Below are 23,237 nucleotides of genomic sequence, written 5' to 3'. Positions count from 1 at the left end.
ATCGGAAAAACGCTCAAGTTTGTCTTCGAATAGTTTCGTTTTTCACCGCTAGATGACGCCATTTATACGCTTTTTACCGACATGATGGTAATGTACCGACAGGTCCGTCTCGATGTATTTCCCGATAGAGGCGCTGACCAAACTCCGAAAATTAGTTCAGTCTCTGAACACTAGATGGCGACGACAATGATGGCGTATAGCGTTATCTAATAGTAACAGTGGGAACTATTTTTACTACAAACTTAGACGTTTCCTCACCGATGGCGATACTTTACTTGTCAATGAAATGAAACACAACCTCAAAAAATACAGCACTGATATATACCAAATTATGTATATATACTAATACACGTAAACATTATACATTTTCGTTTTGTTAAACAACAAGATTGTTAGAGGAGGTGCCACAAATCTCTTTACATAAACAACGTGAAGTTGCCGTGATTGATCATCCAATCATAAACGAAACCGAATATTTGTTATTGTGTCAACTTCAACCTGTCGTCTGCTTCTTCGGTCCTTTTAACTTGACCTGTGTTTGTTTTCGTGACCTTCACAGTTTGTCGTAGTTGAAATAGAGGTCAATTCGAACGAAACGCGTTACTCGTAATTTGTCACGAAATAATAAATTAAACAGTGAATTATATTTAATTTTTGTCTATAAAGGAAACGTTAGATTCTGAACTTGAGCCAATGTTATTTCGTTTACATATTTCTCCTGTTATTTTTGAATGGGAGTATAAAACTTTTGTTTCGAAAAGTTTATGTTAGCAGTGTAGTCAGGTATGAAAAATGATAAATACGAGAGAATGTCCTCAGGAGAAAAGTAAAACACGTGTTTTCTAAGGAGTTTTACAATGCATGCTTCAGTTATACGACAAAATATTAATTTAAATTTTTTGTTGAATTTATTAACCCACCAATTTTATATATATATATATATTTATGATGTACTGTTACAGACCAATTTTGTATTGACAAAAATTTGAATTTCTAACGATCATGATAGTTTTGTTACAGCAGATTTTACACAATCATTTGTTCATGCTTTTCAAATGATTATATTTAATTAATTGACGATTTAAATTTAATCCTTTGTTATGCAAAAATTCTATGAAAATGTCTTTTTTAGAATCTCATAAAAAAAACAAGCAACAATAGTAAACAATATTATTTACTTTTGAATGTAAACACTTTATATCTTTGTATGTATCATGTATATCAGAGTAGTTAAATAAAGGAGTTTTCTAATGTATCATCTTGTTTTAATATAACAGAATAATAAACGTTAATAACTAATGCAAATTGACTTATTATTTTTGCTCTTAACTTATAATTTTATGTATTGTTTGAAAACAATTCATGGCAATTTTGTTATGATTAAAGAGCTTTATTTTGCGTTTGTTGTAGATAACAGACAAAATGGACTTTGCTTAAGTAACAAGATACTGTGATAAGAGCTGTAATAATATAAGACTAATTTAAAACTATTCATTACTCTTAGTAACAAGCAATTTCATCTGTATGATTTATTTGTCTTGAGAATGGGTTCAGTACTTGCGATAAGTAATTTTTTTCGGATTGCAACAAAGGCATTAATAAAGAAGTTTAGGAGCATTCTTCGAAGTCTTTACAATTGCCACTACTTAAAATGTTTTTGCTATTATGTAAGTTTAAATGAACACAGTGATACTTATTAATAACCTCTTGTATTTATATCTTTTGTTGTGAATGATAAGAATACCATAAATCATTTAATCATCAAATGAATTGTTGATAATCCATTGCCTTAATAACATTGCATTAGTATAACTGTAATAATTTAATTGAAGAAGATCCTTTATAGTCAAGGATATTGCAAATGTGTATTTTAACTTATATTTAATTTCATTGGAAGTATGGTGTATATAAAACTGTAATTATAGAAAAATTAAAACTTGACGTTTCTAAGCTAATACTTCAATGTTGGCATAGTGGTGAGGTAGTATGAAAGTAGCAGTTTATACATCAAACTTGTTAGAATTAAATTCAGTAGCTTGTAGATGGAATACGATGGTAACAAATGTACAATTAATATTATACGGTAGGAAGTCTGCTTCTGTCTATACTGTTACAAAGAGGTAATCCAAGCATGTAGAATGAGAATATGTCTGGCCATTATGTGTGTTCATCCAGTGTAACTTTGTAACGCAATACGCTTTTTGTACGCTTACCAGCTGCTTTGTGCTAGTAACTTATATTAAGGGACTTGTGGGCTAAGTATTTATCCATTTACCACGTTTCACGTGTAAGTACTAATATATCCTGAGTACCAATTTGTCTTGTAAGAGTTATCTTATACACATTGTGCAGAACTTTTTATTAACTTAACATTATTTTAACCATCTTTTATAATAATCTTGTGTTGTGTTGTTCGTAAAGTTAGTGGTATAATATACTGTGTTATAAGATAAGTGTTGAAAAAGTATGGCAATATTGACAATATAGAAGTTTTCCTTACGCTCTTAACACATATTTTTTATATTCTGTATTTGCATTACAGTTTAATAAAAGATTTTTCATTGCACACTATTAATGATATTACAGATCTATTAGAGAATTATTAGTACTATTATTTGAAAATCAATAGAATACTGATGTATACACGCTGTAATTACCTAAGTAATGTTGATGCATTTATAAGATAATAAAAATGATAGAAGTTGTAAAATTTTGTTTGCATCTTTAGGCACTAGTCGAGAATATGACAGAACAGGTGTCTTTGACTCAAAGTCACGACTCTGAACAAATAAGAGTCTTAACTTTAAATAATGGAGAACATCTTGATGGTGTATTGTACAGATTAAAGAAAGGTACGTAACAGACTTATTCTATTTACAACTTTGATACAAATAAGTTGAAAGAATTTTAAGAATTAACATAATTTTCAATAGGATGGAGAGTGGAATTTCGATTAGGTGCTTCTCTTCTTGGAAAGCGCCTCGATCTTTTCATAAATCATCCTTTAAGTGAAACTCAGAAATTTGAGAGACACACATATTATCCATTAGAATGGTTAAACGAAACGGCCAGTATATGTTTATCTCTGGCTGGTTCGTTCCATTATTATCTCACGGATCCTAAGTACGTATTAACGCGTAAAAAATGCTAATATCATAGCAAATTTAAAAACGTTGAATTCCTTAGCGCCGAAAGTGTAAAACCTATTGCTTCTGGATACCTATTAGTGGACCCAGAACTTAAAGTTGGAGAACAAGGAGAAAATCTACCATTAGATTGTATTCAATGTCAAACTGTTTTATCAAAATATTTAGGACCTTTTCCCACTTGGGAAGATAAGCTGTTAGTTGGTCGGAATTCTGGTTACAATGTAATTCATTTTACGCCGATTCAGGTAGTGTATACAATTTGTACTATTTACAATAATCGTAATATACGTATAGTTTATTTATACTATTTATACCTTTTAGGAATTAGGATCTTCTAGATCAGCTTACAGTCTAAGCAATCAATTGAAATTAAATCCATCTTTTAACGATGATGATAAACCAGTTACGTACGATGATATTGAAGGACTCATTAGTAAAATGCGTAACGAGTGGAATGTAAGTGGTATAATTTTGCTACGATGAGAATTTTCGTTTCGTTCGTAATATTTTCTTTTAATTGTTATATGTTACAGATGTTAAGCATATGTGATATCGTTCTAAATCACACGGCTAACGAAAGTCCTTTCTTGGTATCTCATCCAGAATGTACATATAACTGCTCAAACAGTCCTCATTTGCGTCCCGCGTACATTTTGGATGCTGCATTATTTGAATTGACGGTACAAGTAGCAGCTGGAGAATGGGAATTTAAGGGAATCCCTTCGGTCGTTGAAACCGAAGAACATTTAAATGTAATGCAAATGCATTATTTTTGTATTTCACATTAATAACGCGCCACTCTATACATCTATTATTTTGTTCTGTTTACAGTCAATTCGTCACGCGCTTCATACATATTTTCTACCGCTCGTAAAAATACACGAATTATATATATTAGATATTAACGAAGCTATCGCTGAATTTTTGAGTTTAGCACGCAATCAAATGCCTCAGGATATCGTTGAGCCATTGGAAGATATTAAAGTGATACAAGATCCTAAATTCCGAAGATTAAAAGCGACTATAGACAAACAACTTTCGCTACAAAAATACAACATATATAGGTAAGACATTATAGTAGAAATAAGATTTTCATTTATTTATTATCGTTTATCACACTTATTATCGCAGAGCCGATTGTTTCGACGAGGAAACTCGTTTGAAACGGTGTGCAGAAGATTTAAGAAAGAAGTTACAAGAACTTAACGACGTAATCATTAACGAGGTACAAAATAATCTGAATGCTGCAATTGAAAATTCAATTGCTGGTATAAGATATTATAGAGTACAACCCGATGGACCAAGACTTAAAGAAATAAGCGAAAGAAATCCACTCGTTCCTAGGTACGTCTTTTCTAAAAATGTCCATTACTCTTAAATATACCACATTATCATTCTAATTACTCTCAGATATTTTACCGACTATGGAGCACCTCAAACATTAACCGAACGCGAAGCAACAATGTACTCGGATGCGGGATGCTATCTAATGGTTCATAACGGATGGGTGATGAACGGGGATCCTTTCAAAAATTTCGCAGATCCTGATTCCAATGTCTACATAAGAAGAGAACTTATCGCGTGGGGTGACAGCGTCAAGTTAAGGTAATGCGATTACTCTAAGAAAATTACGATTATATTGCGAGATAATTACATCACGTTTCTTATAGATACGGAGATAAACCAGAAGATTGTCCTTTCTTATGGCAACACATGACTACTTACGTCGAACAAACGGCTAAAATATTCGACGGAATTCGTCTAGACAATTGCCATTCAACGCCCATTCCAGTTGCTGAGGTACATATATGCTAAAATATATATAAATTTAGGTTTACTTAATTGCATTTCGCAATGTTTCAGTACATGCTCGACATGGCTCGTCGAGTCCGTCCAGATTTATACGTTGTTGCAGAATTATTTACTAACTCCGATCAAAAAGACAATATATTCGTTAATCGACTCGGTATCACTTCTTTAATCCGAGGTACGAAGATTTATCTTATATTACAAGCTTTTACAAAAACAAATCGAGATTGTTATTAAATATCGCGCTTTTTATTTTCACAACAGAAGCTATGTCTGCTTGGGACAGCCACGAAGAAGGTCGACTAGTATATAGATACGGAGGTGAACCGGTGGGAGCATTTTTGCAACCGCGTAAACGACCTTTGGTACCAAGTATAGCGCATGCCCTCTTCTTAGATTTAAGTCACGATAATCCAAGTCCAGTGGAAAAACGTAGTACGTTTGATTTACTGCCAAGTACTGCACTTGTATCAATGGCAGCATGCGCTAGTGGCAGCAACCGCGGATACGATGAACTAGTTCCTCATCATGTAAGTTTTCTTACATGTACTATACCTTTTTCTAAGGTATTTAAGTTTCAGCTAAGAAAATTTGATTCGTTCTTACAGATACATGTTGTCGACGAAACAAGACAATATACCGCTTGGACAGATGATGAAAATTTAGCGGATAGTATCGGACTCGTAAGTTCGAAGAGTGGTATAATCGCAGCGAAAAAAGCGTTAAATAACTTGCATTATTCTCTCGGACAACAGAACTTTTCCCAGGTATGTACATATGCGATATTTTCTTACAGAAAGAAATTATATAAATACGAATTGCCAAAATCACAGGTTTTTGTCGACCAAATGGACAGCGATATAGTAGCTGTAACAAGACATTCACCAACGAGTCACGACAGCGTAGTTTTAGTTGCTTTTACAGCTTTCAAACATCCGGATCCTAACGCCAATGATTTGAGGAGGCATGTGAAGCCATTGCGGGTGGAAGGCGTGGTGGAAGAAATTATATTAGAAGCTTCATTGTCTCACGCGGGAGCAAAGTAGGAATCGAAGATTTTTTAACGCTTTGTATCATAAATCTCAAAATCATTTTAACGGCACGATGTTTTTAGGAATGGCACTTCACCGTTCCACTACCCTGAAAAATATGTGAGAGATGAAAATTATATAAATGGGTACACTGAATATGTTTTGCAACTCAAGGAACATATACAGATTTGCGATTCGGAAATTGTCGAGAAAGTTGATTCAGGAGATCCTAAGATAACTCAGTTGAATTTTGTAAACTTTCAACCTGGCTCCATTATTGCTATTCGGTATATATTTGTTTAAATTATGTTTATACGGTATATGAATATTAACGCGTTTAATTTCAGGGTATCGCTTCACGTTAATATAAAGCCTGCTCTTGCAAAACTTCACAATACTATCTCGCTGATAACATCATCGAAAAGTTCAGATTTACGTGTTATTGCTTCTCGCATGGATTTGGTAGATTTGAATAAGGCCTTGTACAGATGCGATCAGGAAGAACGTGATGAAACATCGAACAAGTTTGGCGTGTATGATATTCCTGGGTACGGCCCTCTCGTCTACGCTGGATTACAAGGTAAAATTGTACATGCATCTCTTCTACTTCTACTTTTATGTACTCGCTAATGGTTTGTTTATTTCCAGGCATTGTTTCTCTATTAGCAGATATTTGTTCAAGTAATGATCTAGGTCACCCGGTGTGTATTAATCTTAGACAGGGTAATTGGTTGATCGGTAAGTATACTATAGCCTAGTTTATTATTTATTGTCAACTAAGGTATTGAGACATAATATTTAAATAAATAAAAAAACAACAGATTACACGTGGCAACGATTAAAAGAAGACGACGGAACCAAAGACCTGGGGATGTGGCTCGAAGAAGCTACAGAGCCTTTTAAACTGATACCTCGTTACTTGGTACCCAGTTATTTTGACGTTATAATCGTAAATGTTTACATGACTCTTCTCGAGCAATGCTATAGTCTAATGTCAAGGTATTTATTTAAGTAACCTGTATATGTTTTTGTATTAATTCTTAGTAGCTCATTTTGCAATCTTTTAGCTTCGTGAAAGATGGCTCCACGTTTGTCAAGATTTTGTCTTTGACTTCGATACAAGTAGGAGGCGTAGTAAGATCGTCTCCATTACCCGATTTGTCTCCGAATTTAGATCCTCCTAAACCAACAGTTAAACAATATAATGGCGAAAGCGAACAAATGTGTATGACATTGTCTGCTGGGTTACCACACTTTACAACAGGTTACATGAGAAATTGGGGCAGAGACACTTTCATTTCTTTAAGAGGATTACTCATATTAACGGGCAGATACAGCGAAGCGCGATTCATTATTCTCGGTTACGGAGGAACTTTACGACATGGTCTTATTCCTAATTTACTTGACAAGGGGAAAAACGCTAGGTAAAGAATACATTTCCAAACAACAATTAACGATCGTGTTCATATTTTCTGAGTAATATATTCAAACATTTTTCAGGTATAACTGTCGAGATGCGCTGTGGTGGTGGCTGTACACAATTCAATGTTACATACAGGAAGTACCAAACGGTTTAAAAATTCTAACGGATAAAGTTTCCAGACTGTTCCCCACTGATGATTCTCCAGCGCTACCTGCAGGCCAAGCAGTACGTATACATAATTTGTTGTAAACAAATTGATAAATGTAAGTACTCCGTGCAATACAAGTTTACGATGTATTTTCAGGATCAATCGCTACACGATGTTATTCAAGAAGCTCTGTTGGTACATTTCCAAGGGCTTTGCTTCCGAGAAAGAAACGCTGGGAAGCAAATTGACGAGCACATGACAGATCGTGGCTTTAATAATCAAATTGGAGTACACCCAGAGACTGGATTTATATTTGGAGGAAATGATGCGAATTGCGGTACTTGGATGGATAAAATGGGATCTTCCGAAAAGGCTGGTAATAAAGGGAAACCTGCCACACCAAGGGATGGTTCAGCTGTAGAAATAGTAGGGCTCAGTAAGAGCATTCTAAGTTTCTTGGCTGAATTATATAAGCAAAACCTTTTCCCCTATGGCAGCGTGCAAAGAAAGAACCGCGACGGTAAGAGAAACTTTACTTATATTTTTACTTTAATTTCCAGTTTCTATGACGATTTCGATTTATTACAGGATCCGTGATAACATGGAGTTATAAACAATGGGCAGATAAGATATCACTAAACTTTGAAAAATACTTCTATATTAACGAAACGCCAACAGAGGGAGAACTGAAACCAGAACTTATTCATCGTCGTGGAATTTTCAAAGATAGCCATGGAGCAACACAAGCATGGGCTGATTATCAACTACGACCTAATTTCCCTATTGCAATGGTGGCTGCACCAGAATTATTTAATCCACAACACGCATGGACAGCATTGAAAAAAGCAGAAGAAATTTTATTAGGCCCACTTGGAATGAAGACATTAGATCCTGCCGATTGGGCGTATAACGGATATTACGATAATTCTAATGACAGTGGAGACACTAAATTGGCTCATGGTTGGAATTATCATCAAGGCCCTGAATGGGTTTGGCCTATAGGATATTTCCTTCGAGCTCGTTTATACTTTGCTCCGTTAGTTGGAGGAAAGGAAGAATTACATCGTACGATTGATTCAACCGAAACTATCATATCTCGCCATTTAATAGAGGCATCGACAAATCATTGGAGAGGTCTTCCCGAGCTTACTAATAAAGATGGAGATTATTGCAAGGACAGTTGCAGAACTCAAGCTTGGAGCGCCTCTGCTATATTAGAAGTTCTTTATGATTTAGACAAAATTAAACGGGAGTTACGATCGGAAGAAGCTGAACGAATGAATTGATACAATTTTGCGTGTGTTCACCACCGCCAATTACACTTAGAACATTTACGATTAGAGAAAGAACATAGAATTAGATATAAAGAACACGAGGACAAGTTGCACCTCCTTAACATGATTATAGAAACACAACGCACGGAGACACACGCATATGGTATTTCGCACATAGACAAGACAAATATGCCACCGTGCAAGTTTGTAGCTGTTGATGTGAGTCCTACAAACGACGACTTCTTTTCAAGTCGAGAACTAGAAGAAACTGGAAGTGAATCAAGCGTCAAGCATGAATACGTATCTCCTAATTTCGTTATTGGCCTACAAGGAACCGAAACTTTGTCAAATTCTACAGAATGTTCGACAATATCAGGAAACGAACCTCAAAAACCAACACTTCCTTTGAAATATTTAAGTAAACCTTCGGATAAGTGCAAAAACGAACCGATCGACCAGAACAATATACTCGTAAAGGAAAGCGTAGAAGACAATGACTCGAATATAAAATACTCGTCGTCAAAACTGGATCACGTTTACGAAGAAGTCAATACACTCGAATGCGATATTATGGATTATTATGAAAAATATAGTCCAACGACCGCAAAGACTTTGATAAATACACTTTTTCTTCCTCGACAAAAGATATGTAAACAGTGTGCCAGTTCGCAGGACAGTCCAGTATACTCAGACCGTTTGATATATGGAAAGAAACCTTTATATGCCAGGGAAGTACGTCAATTTCAACAAAACGACGCTTTATGTTTTAAATATTATCCAGAGAATGGTAAACAAGACACTATATTTTCGCAGTACGATAATAATCAGCATTGCTTGATAGTTTGTAATTACTTGAAAACTAATGCCTCTAGCATACTTTATTTTTACGGCCAACCGCGAGACATTTTCAATATGAAAACAGCACTGAAACCAAATATTCTTCTCATAAGTTGCAATACAAATGGCGTAGTAAACACAGAATTGTATCACCGCTGCGCGAATAATTTTTATACGCGAATATCGAATAACGGCATTGCACCCATGACATTTCGTATGAATCACAATAACATTCTAAGCACCATAAAACACATTGGATACGATACCGATTTGCAGAACTGGATGAATTATCGTAACGATGTATTTCGATCGCAAGGTTTTAAGCAAGACGATGTGCTCGATCACCGTCCAAATCGGTCCAGTTTATTATTGTTGGAACCGTTATTATTAATGCCAGAATTAACGAGTCCTAGATATAGGCACGGAAAAAATCGCATCTCGCAATCAGAGCATGTGAAAATAGTAAAAATAGTGCTCGCCTATACTCTTTCCTTCTTCATTTTAGCAACAATTACACTTTATATTGTTTATTTTACTTAATAATTACAATAATCGAAATTAGAAGAAAAATCTGTTACTCAATTCGTAAAGTTTGAAAAATTATTGGATTAAAGTTTGCTTAAAATTTATACATCTTTATAAATTATTGAGTGTATACTCTTGGCCTAGTATTATATATTTCATATTATAATTTTAATAACTAATCACAATTTATTATTGTTATTTAAGATTTATTGATTTGCTATTGCTTCAGCATAATCAAGTAGGATATCATTTTAGAAAATTGTATCCCCGCGAATTTACTAACAGTACAAAAAAAAAAAAAAAAAAAAAAAATAAAGACGAAAGATGATATGTTTCAGATGAAGTGAAAATTTCGTGCTTTATTAACATATATCTGATATCTATTCTTTATACACTTTTCAAATTGTAAAAAAATCTTATTAAACGAATACAAACTTGAAACTTGAGAAGGTTGTCGAGATTTATTACTTTCAATTTGTTAATACATTAAATATTAATTAGCAGATATAGTTAATGTTGCAGGTATATTTTAAATACATATTTTCATAACTGTTTCCATATCTGTACGAAATATTTGCAATAAAGTTGATATATATATATTTTCATTTTGCATAGTAGAAAAAACATTTATTTCAATCCTCTTTAAGCTCAAGTTTTATCGCTTTATGTATATTGTATGATATAAAATAAATCGATCTATTCAATAACATGCATGTATGATATAACAATAAATAAATTTCACTTGTACGTGTCGAATTATATAACGTAAATATTTCTACAATATTTACAAAATAAATTTATTGTTGCAAAGATAAATAAAGGTTTTTTTAAACCTAAAACTTTGCTGCAGATGTATATCATTGAATAAATATAAATTTTATTAAATATTAATTTCTCGTAACTTCATTAAGACGATAACATTGAACGTTTAACGTTCATAACAAAGATAAATACCTGTTTGCATTTATTATTACAGATATTAAAATAATTCCATTCTCCCTCGATGTAAAGAGAATCATGCAATGGGTAATTTTCTATTCAATATCATAGCATGTTTCAATATTACAGTAAGAATGATAAATATTAGATTATATAAGGCTATATAATGGTATAATTAATTATTCTAAATATAATTAATCAATACACTGCTTTCATTTTATTATGATGTTCACTACAAGAGCACGTATAATATTTAAAATCAACTTTCTTCTATTTTTATTCTGGTACATCTTAAGCAATGTGCAGTTATTTGAATCTACGCGCATAGAAATTTATATATAAATTTTATATATAAAGTTATTTATTAAATACGAAACATATTGCTTCTCAAAATTAAAAAAAAAAAGAAATAAAGATAAGAATCATTTAGAATTTACTTGATTTAAGTTTCTTTTAATGTTGTATTATTACTTCATCAATGGTGAACATTTTTCGAAGATACAAATATATAAATACGAATAAAATTAGTCAAAACTCCTAAAACCTTTACTAACCATATCATGGATACGAACACATGATATTTTTTATTTTGTTTTAAAATTTAATAATAAGCAAGAAAGGTACGTAGAATTGAATCATCTTTTAATTCCATTTTTCAACTCATAATTTAAATGATTCTCTATTAATGATACTACTACGTTACATGATTTTTATGATACTAACGTTTAATTTAATTATATTCACAACCTCTGCATTAGAAAATTCTATTATGTACCAAGAGTAGACAGTTTATATGTGAGTATTGTTAACTATAAATTTACCTGTTTAGTAATTCACGTTATCGACTAAAAAGTAAACGGCATTGGATTCGATTTAAATATCGTCGAACAATCCTCTCGGTGGAGGTCCTACACGATTTGTATTTGTATTAAATGCTCTTGCATTGTCCATACGATCTTCATAAAAATCAACCGCCTGGTAGTTTCTATCGTAACTATTGTTTGCACCATAACTATCAACACCCGATGTCGTGCCGATATAATAATCCGTAGGGTCGAAATCACGTAGCAGACCAGCCCTTGCGGATTCTACTGATTCGTCCCGTTTTAAGGGACGCACTGTAACACAAATTATAAGTTGTTAAGCTAATTCTGATATTGTTTTTATAAAATAAATGATTGCATACCTGTATCGGTACTTTGTCGAGATGTTCTATAACGCGATGAACTTGTAGTACTGCTAAATCTTTCTTGTAGTTCGCGTCTTCTGCAAATTGAATCTTCTGCCCTTTGGCGTTTACGCCTCTCTAAAAACAAACCAAATATATTAATATAAAACACTTCACTTAAATATTCAGATTTTCACTTGAGCTTCTCTACCTTTTAAAATAATTACTTGGCATACTCAGACTAGGAAATCAAAGGAACATTGTATCCTTCTATTTCTTTCTTATCATACTTAGTTTCTAAGATTGTAAAAAAGGGAAATCGAAGGAACTTTGATTACAAGAAGTTGCACTTTAATAATTCTGTGAATAACTACAGAAACATCATTTTACCTCGTTTTATTAACTCTCGCCCTTCTTCCACAAGATCTGTAGTAAATTCATCGTCGTCGAGAAACTGTTGGAAACCCAACATGGAAAGTAATCTGCTTCCTACGCTGAAGTATGTTGCTAGGCAAAATGCCAAAATAGCCATTGGAAAGTACACATTGAATCCATCAGATATGATGGAAATGACATCCATATGTCCCATTACCTAACCAGATAAGTTGCGAAGTGTATTACAACACCATGAGATCCTAGTAATTATTGTTTTGTGACATAATGTATTTACCTGAGTATAATGAGTTTCCAGTATGTGTGTTTTTATAATGTGAGAATCCATATGGATGAGACCCAAGAAGTTCAAACACATTGGAGGCGTGAGACGACATAACATCATACCGCTGAATATTAAACTATATTCATTAGTTTGATGGTGCGGCGCCAGATAATATAAATTCAAGACACGAATTTTTAACACGGTTGAATAAGCACAGTAACAGAGATATGCAATTATCAGCATGGACAATAACTGGAAAAAATATTTCAGTTGTCGAAATAAAAATATTATTTGCAAGTATCAAATTAGTCCATGTGTCCTCACCTCGATTGTAAAATAATCATAGCTGTCCCTAGCTAGATTCAAGAACTGAGCAAATAACGACAGCACTGGACTTTTGTTAAAAAATGTTACTTCTGACCATACAACAGCTACCGAAAGGCAGCCGGCAATAATAGCTGCTATCTGTTGAACATAACTCTTCATGACACATTTCCAATACCACTCTAAAAGTTTTAGAATAGTCACAAACATCGAGTAAACATTTATTTAGAGTTCCCTTACAATAATACTTACCAACAACTGGATTATAAACGACGCGAAGTGGAAATGAGCGATGAATAGGAAAAGTTGGTTTGAATCTTCTATCATGGCTCACTTGATTCTTTGCTATGTCCTCTAAATCGATTATTTTATCAACCAAAATCCCCCACTGCGTTTCTATGCGTTGCAATGTTTGCAGTGATTTTATAGTCTAAGAAAGAATCAAATAAATTAACGTCTATATATGCATATTTACACGCTAAATGTATATTATATTTTTAATTAATAACCAACCTGTCTATGCAAACGAATTAAAGATTTTTCGGATGGTGTGTCGGTCGGCGTATCATCCGGTAACTGTCTCCTGTTCATTCTATCTTTTAATTCTGCAGGGATTTTTTGAAAAATCGTTTCTAAATTACAATGAAAAGGATGACCAGGTCCGATAGATACTGTTGCAGCTTGCAAAGACTAAACAATAAAATAAATAATACAGTAAAGCTACAAAGTTATCGTACCTAGGTAGCGCGAATATTACCTCGAGTATATCATCTACTGTTTCTTCTGCTTCACATTTATCTAAACTTAATTTAGCAGCTTTGAAGTAGCTATAATTCAAGGTATATCCAGGTTTGCTAGCATTCCATAATCCACGAGGAACTTCTACAAGTGCGTATCCAAGAAGTAAAACTAACAAAAACAGACCCCATGTATTGGACGCGGACGATGCTATGGCTTTCAGCTTTTGACTATAAAACAAATATGTCTGAGTACGCGATATGGATCTTTATCATCCAAAACATCAATTACAGTAATTACCCGTCGAGATCCAAACCAGGTTTCAATGCTATATATATTAAAAGAACACCGCATATGAACAAATAACTTCCATAATATATCGCGTTATCGATCAAAGCAGATTTCAATTTTCCTTGAACAGTGAAATCCCCTGCCTTTATATAAGACTGCATGAGGGGCAATATTAACCACGTTAAACATTGTGATGTCCAATATACGATTCTCCATAAATTTGGAAATACATTTTCCGGAACATTAGGCCATGGCTCTTTGCAAGTATGAAATGGTATTGTCGTTGTACTGTCATGATTTGTTGTAGTGGTATTGTGAACATTTTGTTCGACACATTGTCTGAACACAGTCTGTAAGAAAATGTATTAATAAGAATCTTTAATTAGCTTAACATATAAAGGATATTTTTATATGATTTTTACTAACCGATGAAACATCCAATGGTAATATAAATATTATAAGTAGCGAGAAGTACCATGCTATAAGCACAGAGATTGTAACAAAGATGTGATGTCGAAATATATTCCCATATTTGTACAATAAAGTTGCAGCAAGACAAAATGCTACCACAATCAAGATGAAAAATGCTCCAAGAATCATTTTAGTGAAATTCTTTTGTATGGTAACTTTACAATTGTTACATGTCTCTTTGTCAACTTTTACATTCTACTCCATATTGTTCTCTTTGTTCTCTTCCTCCGAAGCTTCTCGAATCTTTAACTCTGCATCTCTTTGCATATTTTCTAACTTTTCTAATGTAACCGATTTCAATGGGATCAACTTAGGTTTGCAAAGTATATAATCCAGATTTTCCTCTTGGTACAGTAAACCTTGCTTGGGAAGAACAACATCAATCTTTTCTGCAGAATTATCTATCGTTCCTGACATGTTTGCTCGAACCAGACGATATCTGTAAAACAGTTACTTGACTATTAAATAGGTATAAAATTAAGTTAATTTATGTCTTTGTCATGGATAAAGGATACATCTCGACATGAATGTATAGGATAGCTCGTGTAACGCATAAATAATCGTTTTTGTAAATTTCTAATTGCACGAAATGTAAGAATTTTAGAAATAGGAATAAAGAGTATAAAAGGGTAACAGATACTATTAAAAGTACGGAGTATAACTTAGCAGAATGTTATGTACAATCGTGTCATGCTTGTCTACTTCGACGATATATGAAGTCGTTCACGTTTCACGTTACGTTTACGTATTAATTTATTTTTTATCGTTAAGAAATACAATGTTACCATTTTCTTACGGTTAGATCATTGATTATACACTGTACGATACATTAAAAATGATCGACATCACATGAAGTTATGAACACCAGAACTAACCAGAACAACGTCAAATTGTCATTCTTCGAAAATGATAGCTACATTATCGACGACAAATCTTTGATCGACGATACGTGCAATTGCACGATGCAAGTAGGTGCAAGTCTTATATTCAATGATAGAAATAAAAACGCTCTATCTCTCTACTCATAGTCACGATTGGTCACCATCATTTTTCAGTTAATTGTAAGTGAGACTAGAGGGTCCCTATTTTATAACGTCACTATTGATACTTTTTGAATTGGCTATTAGAGGGCTACAAATACTAATTTCTCACGACCGAGTTCTCGCTCTGTAGTACACTACTCTATGGTATACCCTCCATCCCCACTACCCTCGCAAAACGCGTATATGTTACTTTCTGAATCAAATAGTGGAGTATATTCGGGCGACCACTCCTTCCAATCATGACTATTTTTCTAAGGTGCATTTAACGAGCCCAAAGTCGTTTTTTTTCTTTTTCTACAGAACGTTGTTCAAGCGTTTAAATGCGTAAGTGTTTAGGAGTAGTAATCGATCGTGATATGAGGATTTGATGTGAAAAAACACTAATTGTTCGAGGTAAGCGAGAATGAAGTGGCAGTCAGTGCACGGTTTATTTTGGGCGTTGACCGCAGATTTTATTCGCGATTAACAACGAAATAGTTTACTTTTCGGCTTCCCTTTTTACGAGGAACTAATAGCTGCTGAAATGAAATAACGCTGTCAGTAGACTCGTTAATGATTAATTGTTATTTGTTGCAGAAAATGTGGATCTGCATCTTGGCGTTAACCTTTGCCTGCGCGAACGGTCAGTTCTCGCAGGAACCAAACGAATCGACGCGTTCCCCTTGGAATCGATTGGAGGACAGAGATCAATCTGGATACGGATTACGAAACGTTGGGAACCTTGGAAATCCAACCGACAGTATTATAATAAAAGAGGCGTAAGTTTCGGAGCAATTTCGCGCGACCAAAAAGTATCGCGTCGTGTTTAAATGTTGTTTATGAATTTGTTTACAGTACATATTTCGTGGTCGCGTCTCGAATGGTCAGACCTGGTAAAACTTACCGGCTAGCTGTAAATGTCTTGTACAGTCCATTGCCTATGACGGTGCACGCGTCCATTCAAAGAAACGGCGCAGAAATCGCTGCTGACTATCAAGAAGTAAAGGAAGGTATACCTGAAACTCTGATGATGAGAATGCCACCTACATCTGTCGGAGGAGAGTATAAGCTGCGAGTTGAAGGAATGTACAATAGTTTGACCGGTGGTCAGGCATTTGCAAACGAGACCAAACTCGTGTTCTCTCAAAGATCTATGACTATCTTCATTCAGTTGGACAAACCTGTATATATGCAGGGAGAAACTGTACGATTTAGAACTATACCCATAAATACCGAGCTTAAGGCATTCAATAATCCCATTGATGTGTACATGTTAGATCCATATAGAAGAATAATGAGACGCTGGCTTAGCAGACAAAGCAACTTAGGAACCGTATCTTTGTCGTATCAACTCTCCGATCAGCCCGTTTACGGAGAGTGGATTATACAAGTCATAGCGCAAGGTCAAGTGGAAGAGAAGACCTTTTTGATAGAGGAATATTATCAAACGCGTTTCGAAGTAAACGTTACGATGCCAGCGTTTTTCTTCGACAACGACCCTTACATATACGGCACAGTCCAAGCGAATTATACCAGCGGCGCGCCAGTTAGAGGAAACTTGACGCTAAAAGCAAGCTTCAGATCTTTAGATAGAATACATTCGGAAGCTGCTCAAGAATCTATCGATAGGTATTTTTACTTCGATGAATATTATCCATCTTGGCTAAAAATACCTTCGTTGTACGACAATAAAATTCCCACGTTGAGATTTTTCAATGGAACGTATCATTTTCGATATCCAATGTCGGAACTATTAACTTTTGCACCTTCCGCGTACGGTGTGGAAGTGACTGTGGTCGCAACCGTTGGGGAGAGATTTTTAGAAGAGATAATTACAGGATATTCAACGGCTCGAATTTTTAATTCTACTACAAAAGTCCGATTTTTAGGTGGCACGCCACAAGTCTTTAAGCCATCGATGCCGTTTCCTCTGAATTTAGTGGCATCGTTTCACGATAATTCCGTGTTAAGACCGACGCAACTAAAGGGAGCGATAATGGAAATTCGCGCAGATATCGAAATGAGATCGGGTGGTCGTCGATCTATGGATGTTCAATATTTAAATGCTTCTACAGAGAACGCAGGCGTTTGGTCTACAACGATCGATCTAAGAAAACAACTAGGACTCGAACACAATTCAGAACAATCTCAGCACATTCTCAACGACATCTCTTCTATGAGAGTGTACGCTTATCTTACGGATGGAGAAGGTTTTAGAACGCAGACCGAACTATTGTTGTTAGCCCACGAATCACCGAATCAACAACACATAAAGATCTCGACGTCTACGGAAAAACCTAAAGTTGGAGAATACATGATATTTCACGTTCAAACAAATTTCTATATCGATACATTTAACTATATTATAATGGCGAAAGGCATTATACTTTTAACTGGACAAGATACTATGCAACACAACATAAAAACTTTTGCTGTTCCTCTCAGTGCAGAAATGGCTCCTGTCTCGACTATAGTGATATACCACATCGGACAATACGCTAATGTCGTAGCGGATTCGCTGACATTTTCTGTGAACGGCATTTCGCGTAATAACTTCACCGTATACATTAACAACAAAAAAGCAAGAACAGGTGAAAATGTTGAAGTAGCTATTTACGGGGAACCAGGATCGTACGTCGCTCTTTCTGGCATAGATCGGTCCTTCTTCACCATGCAAGCCGGAAACGAGATAACATACTCTAACGTTATTACGAAAATGGCACATTTCGATGAAGCAACGAATGGCACTCACTCCCACACTTGGTTGTATCACGATGGTGATCCAGACGAGGTTGTCTACTACCCATCCTCGACGTTTGGTATCGACGCTAACAGAACCTTCGAATACGTTGGATTGGTTGTTTTCACGGATGCTTTCGTTTACAGAAGACCAGATAATTGTAATCAGACGCTGGGATACGGAGAATGCCTCTCTGGAAGATGTTACAGATTAGACAAAAAATGCGACGGAATATTTGATTGCGAGGATGGTACAGACGAAGCGGTTTGCGAGCACAGAAACGCCACTGATATAGCTATGTTTCGAAAGTGGCGATCTAATAGGATACAAAGACAATACGAAAATGTCTGGCTGTGGAAGGACATTAATATTGGCCCGCATGGTAGATATATTTTTAACATAGACGTGCCACGAAGACCGGTTCATTGGATGGTCACGGCGTTCAGTATGTCTCCGAGTATGGGTTTTGGCATGTTACCGAAAGCTATCAAATACATGGGAATCTTACCATTTTATATCAACGTCGAAATGCCTACTCGTAGCAGGCAAGGAGAACAAATCGGTATCCGAGTTTCTGTCTTCAATTACATGCGCCACAATATAGAAGCCATTGTAGTTTTGGATGGTTCCAAGGATTATAAATTCGTTCACGTCGAAGATAACGGAATCGTGCAATCGTACAAACCTCGCACATCGTTTGGTCAACATGAATTTATTATTTGGATTCCTGCTCAGGATGCTTCCATCGTTTATTTACCTATTGTACCAGTGAGGCTTGGAGACATAAAAGTACACATTTACGCGACGACTGTAATTGGAAGAGATTCGGTTACACGCAATTTACACGTAGAAGCTGACGGTGTTCCTCAGTATCGACATCAGTCTATTCTTCTTGATTTGAGCAATCGTGCCTATGTATTCCAGTATATGCACGTTAACGTCACAGAAACTCCGATCATACCGTACGACGAAAATCGTTACTACGTATTTGGATCAAACAAGGCAGTGATAAGCGTAGTCGGAGATGTAGTTGGGCCAATCTTTCCAACGATGCCTGTTAACGCCACCAGTCTCATAAATCTTCCCATGGATTGCGCGGAGCAAAACATGTTCAGTTTCGCGGCTAACTTGTACACTGTGCTCTACATGCGTTTGGTAAACCAACGTAACAGAACACAGGAGAAGGAGAGTTTCTATTACATGAACATCGGTTATCAGCGGCAGCTTTCATTCATGAATCCTGATGGATCGTTCAGTTTGTTCCGTAGCGATTGGAATCAATCTACGCCAAGCGTCTGGTTGACGGCGTATTGCGCTCGTGTTCTACAAGAGGCTCGTTTCTATGAATGGGAGAACTTTTTGTACGTAGATCCAGAAGTGATAGCTCATGCTGTGTCGTGGTTGCTGAAACATCAAACGCGCGAGGGATCGTTTTACGAAGTAACGTGGCTGCCTGATCGAAAAATGAACAGCTCTCTAAATTACGAGAACGACCTGATAGTACACAGAAATATCACTCTCACGGCTCATGTCCTCATTACGCTGCAAAGCGTCAAGGATTTACCTGAGGGTTTGGGTACACAGGTCGCTGTGAGCGCTGCCAATGCGGTGAAATGGTTGGAAATAAATTTGAAGCTTCTGGAAGATCGCGGAAGACCCTACGATATAGCGATAGTATCTTACGCTCTGCTGTTAGCGAAAGCTTCCATCGCGGGTCAGGCTTTCAATATTTTGTCTAGACACGCGCGCGTAGAAGGAGGTTTAACTTATTGGGGAAGGGAGCAGGTGCCTCTTCCACCGTACAAGCTAGAGAATCAGAAACCATTCCTTCTTCCGCGTTTGCCATACAAATACGACTCTGAGAATATCGAAACCACCGCGTACGCTCTTCTTGTGCATGTTGCACGACAAGAGACTATGATAGAACCTATAGTAAAGTGGCTAAACGCGCAGAGATTAACGGATGGCGGTTGGGCTTCTACGCAGGACACTGCATGGGCGTTGAAGGCTTTGATGGATTATACGGTTAGATCGAGAATCAGGGACGTTAGCTCTTTGACTGTAACCGTGGAAGCTACAGCTCTTCCAGGACAAACTAAAACGTTAACCGTTAACGACCATAATCTGGCAAGGCTTCAAACGATCGAGGTAATTTTTTATTCGATGTTTCAATTGCATATCGTGTAAAACTGCTATGTAAGATTAATTAATACTTTCAACAATTTTTTTTTTTTTTTTTTTGTGTTATGATCATAGATACCGGAAGCATGGGGAACGGTGAAAGTACAAGCAAAAGGTGCTGGATACGCGATTTTGCAAATGTCGGTACAATACAACGTAGACATTGCCAAATTCCAAACGCAACCACCGGTCAAATCCTTCGATTTAATCACCAGAGCAAACTTCCACGGCAGAAATCAGTCTCACATTTCGTATCTCAGTTGTCAAAAGTAAAGATTTGTTGCATATATTATCCCACTTTGATATTTTTAAGTCATCATCGTTTTCTCCGAATATATATCGGTTACATTTATTTTACAGATGGACAAACACGAATGAATCGTCGCGCTCCGGAATGGCAGTGTTGGACGTAGCCATACCAACGGGTTACATAATTCAGCAACAAACCTTGGACAGATACATACGCTCTAAACAAGTGAGAAACCTTCAGAGAGCACGGTTTCAAGATAAGAAGGTTCTCTTTTACTTTGATTACCTGGATCAAGAGGAAACATGCGTAAATTTCACGATAGAAAGATGGTACCCGGTTGCAAACATGTCGCGGTACCTTCCTATCAGAGTCTACGATTATTATTCGCCAGGTACAATTCTATACAATTGTTATGTTAACGAAAGTTCTATTTAATCTCTTCGGTTTAATTAATTTGTTAATTTTTTTCCAGAACGTTTCAACGAAACGATATTCGACGCTCTACCCACGTACACATTGAATATATGCGAGGTATGCGGTAGCTCTCAGTGTCCGTATTGTTCAATATATAATGCGGCCACGTTGTTAGCCACGCCAAGTATCCTGCTCGCGATATCATTTCTGGTTGTCGTGACGAGATATTTTCGAACGCAAGAGTTTAGTGTGGGTTAGTTGTACAATTTAACGTAAAAATTTTTAAACAAAAAAAGAGAGGTGAATGCTTCTGTTTCGCGGTTTACGTTTCACTCGACATTGCCATGTTTTCTCTACTCGAATCTCGTAATGCCGTCCGTAAATTTATTAAAGAATATGATTATTATTATTATATAGGAAGAACGATATAATCGTGGATGAAATATTTTGGTGCGGAGCTGGAATAGTATCTACATAAAATGCAGGCGTATGTAGTAGAAATTTCCAAAGTTCCAGCTACTTATACTTTTAACTTTGTTCTCATCGTAACGTTTTATCGGGCTAGTTGCGACCTAAATCCGTCCATTTAACATTTGTTATAATGTATATCGAAAATTTTATATTTAGCACAGAAATGTAGATGCATATTTTTTATACATTTTTTAACTAAACCATTCTCAATATATTACGTAATCTAGCGTTGTTAGTCGACAAGTTACGATTTATTCAGATGTTTTCAGCCATTCAACGGTTCAAAACAATTTATGCAGTTGAAGCAGCGTGTTCTAGGAGGCAAAGATTCTCAAGTACAAATGAAACTTAGTCGAGACCGAATTTTCCGCGATAAGTGTGTCACGCCAAAAAGAAAACCTTCTATAGCCCTTCTTAGTACTTACGAATGAAAAGAATATCCGAAAGGAATTTACAAAAACTTTTGGTAACTCGTGTTAGAAAATGCCACCTTTCTTATTTTCTTATTGGTTCTGGCTGGTAATATGTAAATAGTAGGTTAGAAAGAATTTTCGACATTAACGTTGTTTTAGCACATACTCGAGCCACGTTTTGAAGAGAAAAACACGTGGAAGATTGCGAGGCATTTGTTCAAATGTCTTTGCCTCTACAAACAAGACTCGTATTCTTTTGTATAGTTATTTGCCTGTTCGAACATCAAAGATCTATTTTAGTAACATAGCATTTATTATAAGATTACAATATTAACTCGTAAGTTTCATAAAAATGTTGTATGACTGATAATTTGAAGATACGCGATAAAAGTTCAAATCAATTGAGATTCGTTTACCAAAAGACTCTGGAAGATTTTGTTTTCCAACATTTGATAAAGTTAGGAGTTTCGTCGTTAGAAAAATTGATGTCTAACGAAACTCTTAAAGAAATTGTAAATCTTCAAACAGAGTCGTAATTCATACAACAATATTATACCGTCCACGAAAAAGTCTGCTTTATAGTAATTATTAATAACTCTTTTAATGCCCGAACACATACAGCAACGATTTTTACCTAATCATTCCATAGTATTAGGTCCGTAATATCGACGATGGATGAAATTTTTATTCGAAAGTAACATATCTATGCACATGTTAAATTATTCGTAATCTTAATCTTTGTAAAAAGCTGATTCTCGCTTGTGCGATCCGTCCAGAATATACTTAAAATATATTATCGAGAGAGCAGCATTTAAGTGTGTTGAATATATTTTTAAGTTTTATAACCTTTATACAAATAAAAAATAAAAAAAAAAAATACTTCAACTGACTTGTTTGTTTATATATACCATTGCAGAATTAAAGGAGGCAAGTAGTTAAGAAAATACGCGATACAGTCTAA

General features: G+C 35.4%; 3 protein-coding genes across 3 annotated transcripts; 2 read left to right on the top strand and 1 right to left on the bottom strand.

The window, feature by feature from the left end:
* Positions 1–98: 98 nt before the first annotated feature.
* LOC128889009 (glycogen debranching enzyme) lies at positions 99–10,801 on the top strand. Its single transcript, XM_054146271.1, has 23 exons — positions 99–783; positions 1,411–1,667; positions 2,729–2,852; positions 2,934–3,123; positions 3,187–3,394; positions 3,471–3,605; positions 3,683–3,901; positions 3,981–4,213; positions 4,281–4,493; positions 4,560–4,754; positions 4,820–4,949; positions 5,013–5,136; positions 5,223–5,488; positions 5,567–5,725; positions 5,792–6,000; positions 6,073–6,276; positions 6,337–6,569; positions 6,638–6,727; positions 6,811–6,988; positions 7,057–7,413; positions 7,490–7,637; positions 7,717–8,080; positions 8,149–10,801. The coding sequence occupies exons 2-23, from the start codon at positions 1,545–1,547 to the stop codon at positions 8,844–8,846; spliced, it is 4,800 nt and encodes a 1,599-aa protein (XP_054002246.1). The 5' UTR covers positions 99–783; positions 1,411–1,544; the 3' UTR covers positions 8,847–10,801.
* A 525-nt stretch (positions 10,802–11,326) lies between these two features.
* LOC128889010 (LMBR1 domain-containing protein 2 homolog) lies at positions 11,327–15,064 on the bottom strand. Its single transcript, XM_054146272.1, has 10 exons — positions 14,741–15,064; positions 14,324–14,664; positions 14,043–14,253; positions 13,799–13,975; positions 13,538–13,715; positions 13,286–13,467; positions 12,974–13,213; positions 12,694–12,895; positions 12,322–12,441; positions 11,327–12,253 (listed from the first exon to the last, which is right to left on the bottom strand). The coding sequence occupies exons 1-10, from the start codon at positions 14,912–14,914 to the stop codon at positions 12,009–12,011; spliced, it is 2,070 nt and encodes a 689-aa protein (XP_054002247.1). The 5' UTR covers positions 14,915–15,064; the 3' UTR covers positions 11,327–12,008.
* Positions 15,065–15,959: 895 nt separating this feature from the next.
* Positions 15,960–23,076, top strand: LOC128888400 (CD109 antigen). Its single transcript, XM_054145214.1, has 6 exons — positions 15,960–16,221; positions 16,405–16,586; positions 16,663–20,695; positions 20,804–20,997; positions 21,089–21,369; positions 21,451–23,076. The coding sequence occupies exons 2-6, from the start codon at positions 16,408–16,410 to the stop codon at positions 21,648–21,650; spliced, it is 4,887 nt and encodes a 1,628-aa protein (XP_054001189.1). The 5' UTR covers positions 15,960–16,221; positions 16,405–16,407; the 3' UTR covers positions 21,651–23,076.
* Positions 23,077–23,237: the final 161 nt, after the last annotated feature.

The sequence above is a fragment of the Hylaeus anthracinus genome, unplaced genomic scaffold, assembly GCF_026225885.1.
Source record: "Hylaeus anthracinus isolate JK02 unplaced genomic scaffold, UHH_iyHylAnth1.0_haploid 11994, whole genome shotgun sequence".
In the NCBI taxonomy this organism is placed as follows: domain Eukaryota; kingdom Metazoa; phylum Arthropoda; class Insecta; order Hymenoptera; family Colletidae; genus Hylaeus; species Hylaeus anthracinus.
This window is presented reverse-complemented; position numbering and strand designations above follow the sequence as displayed.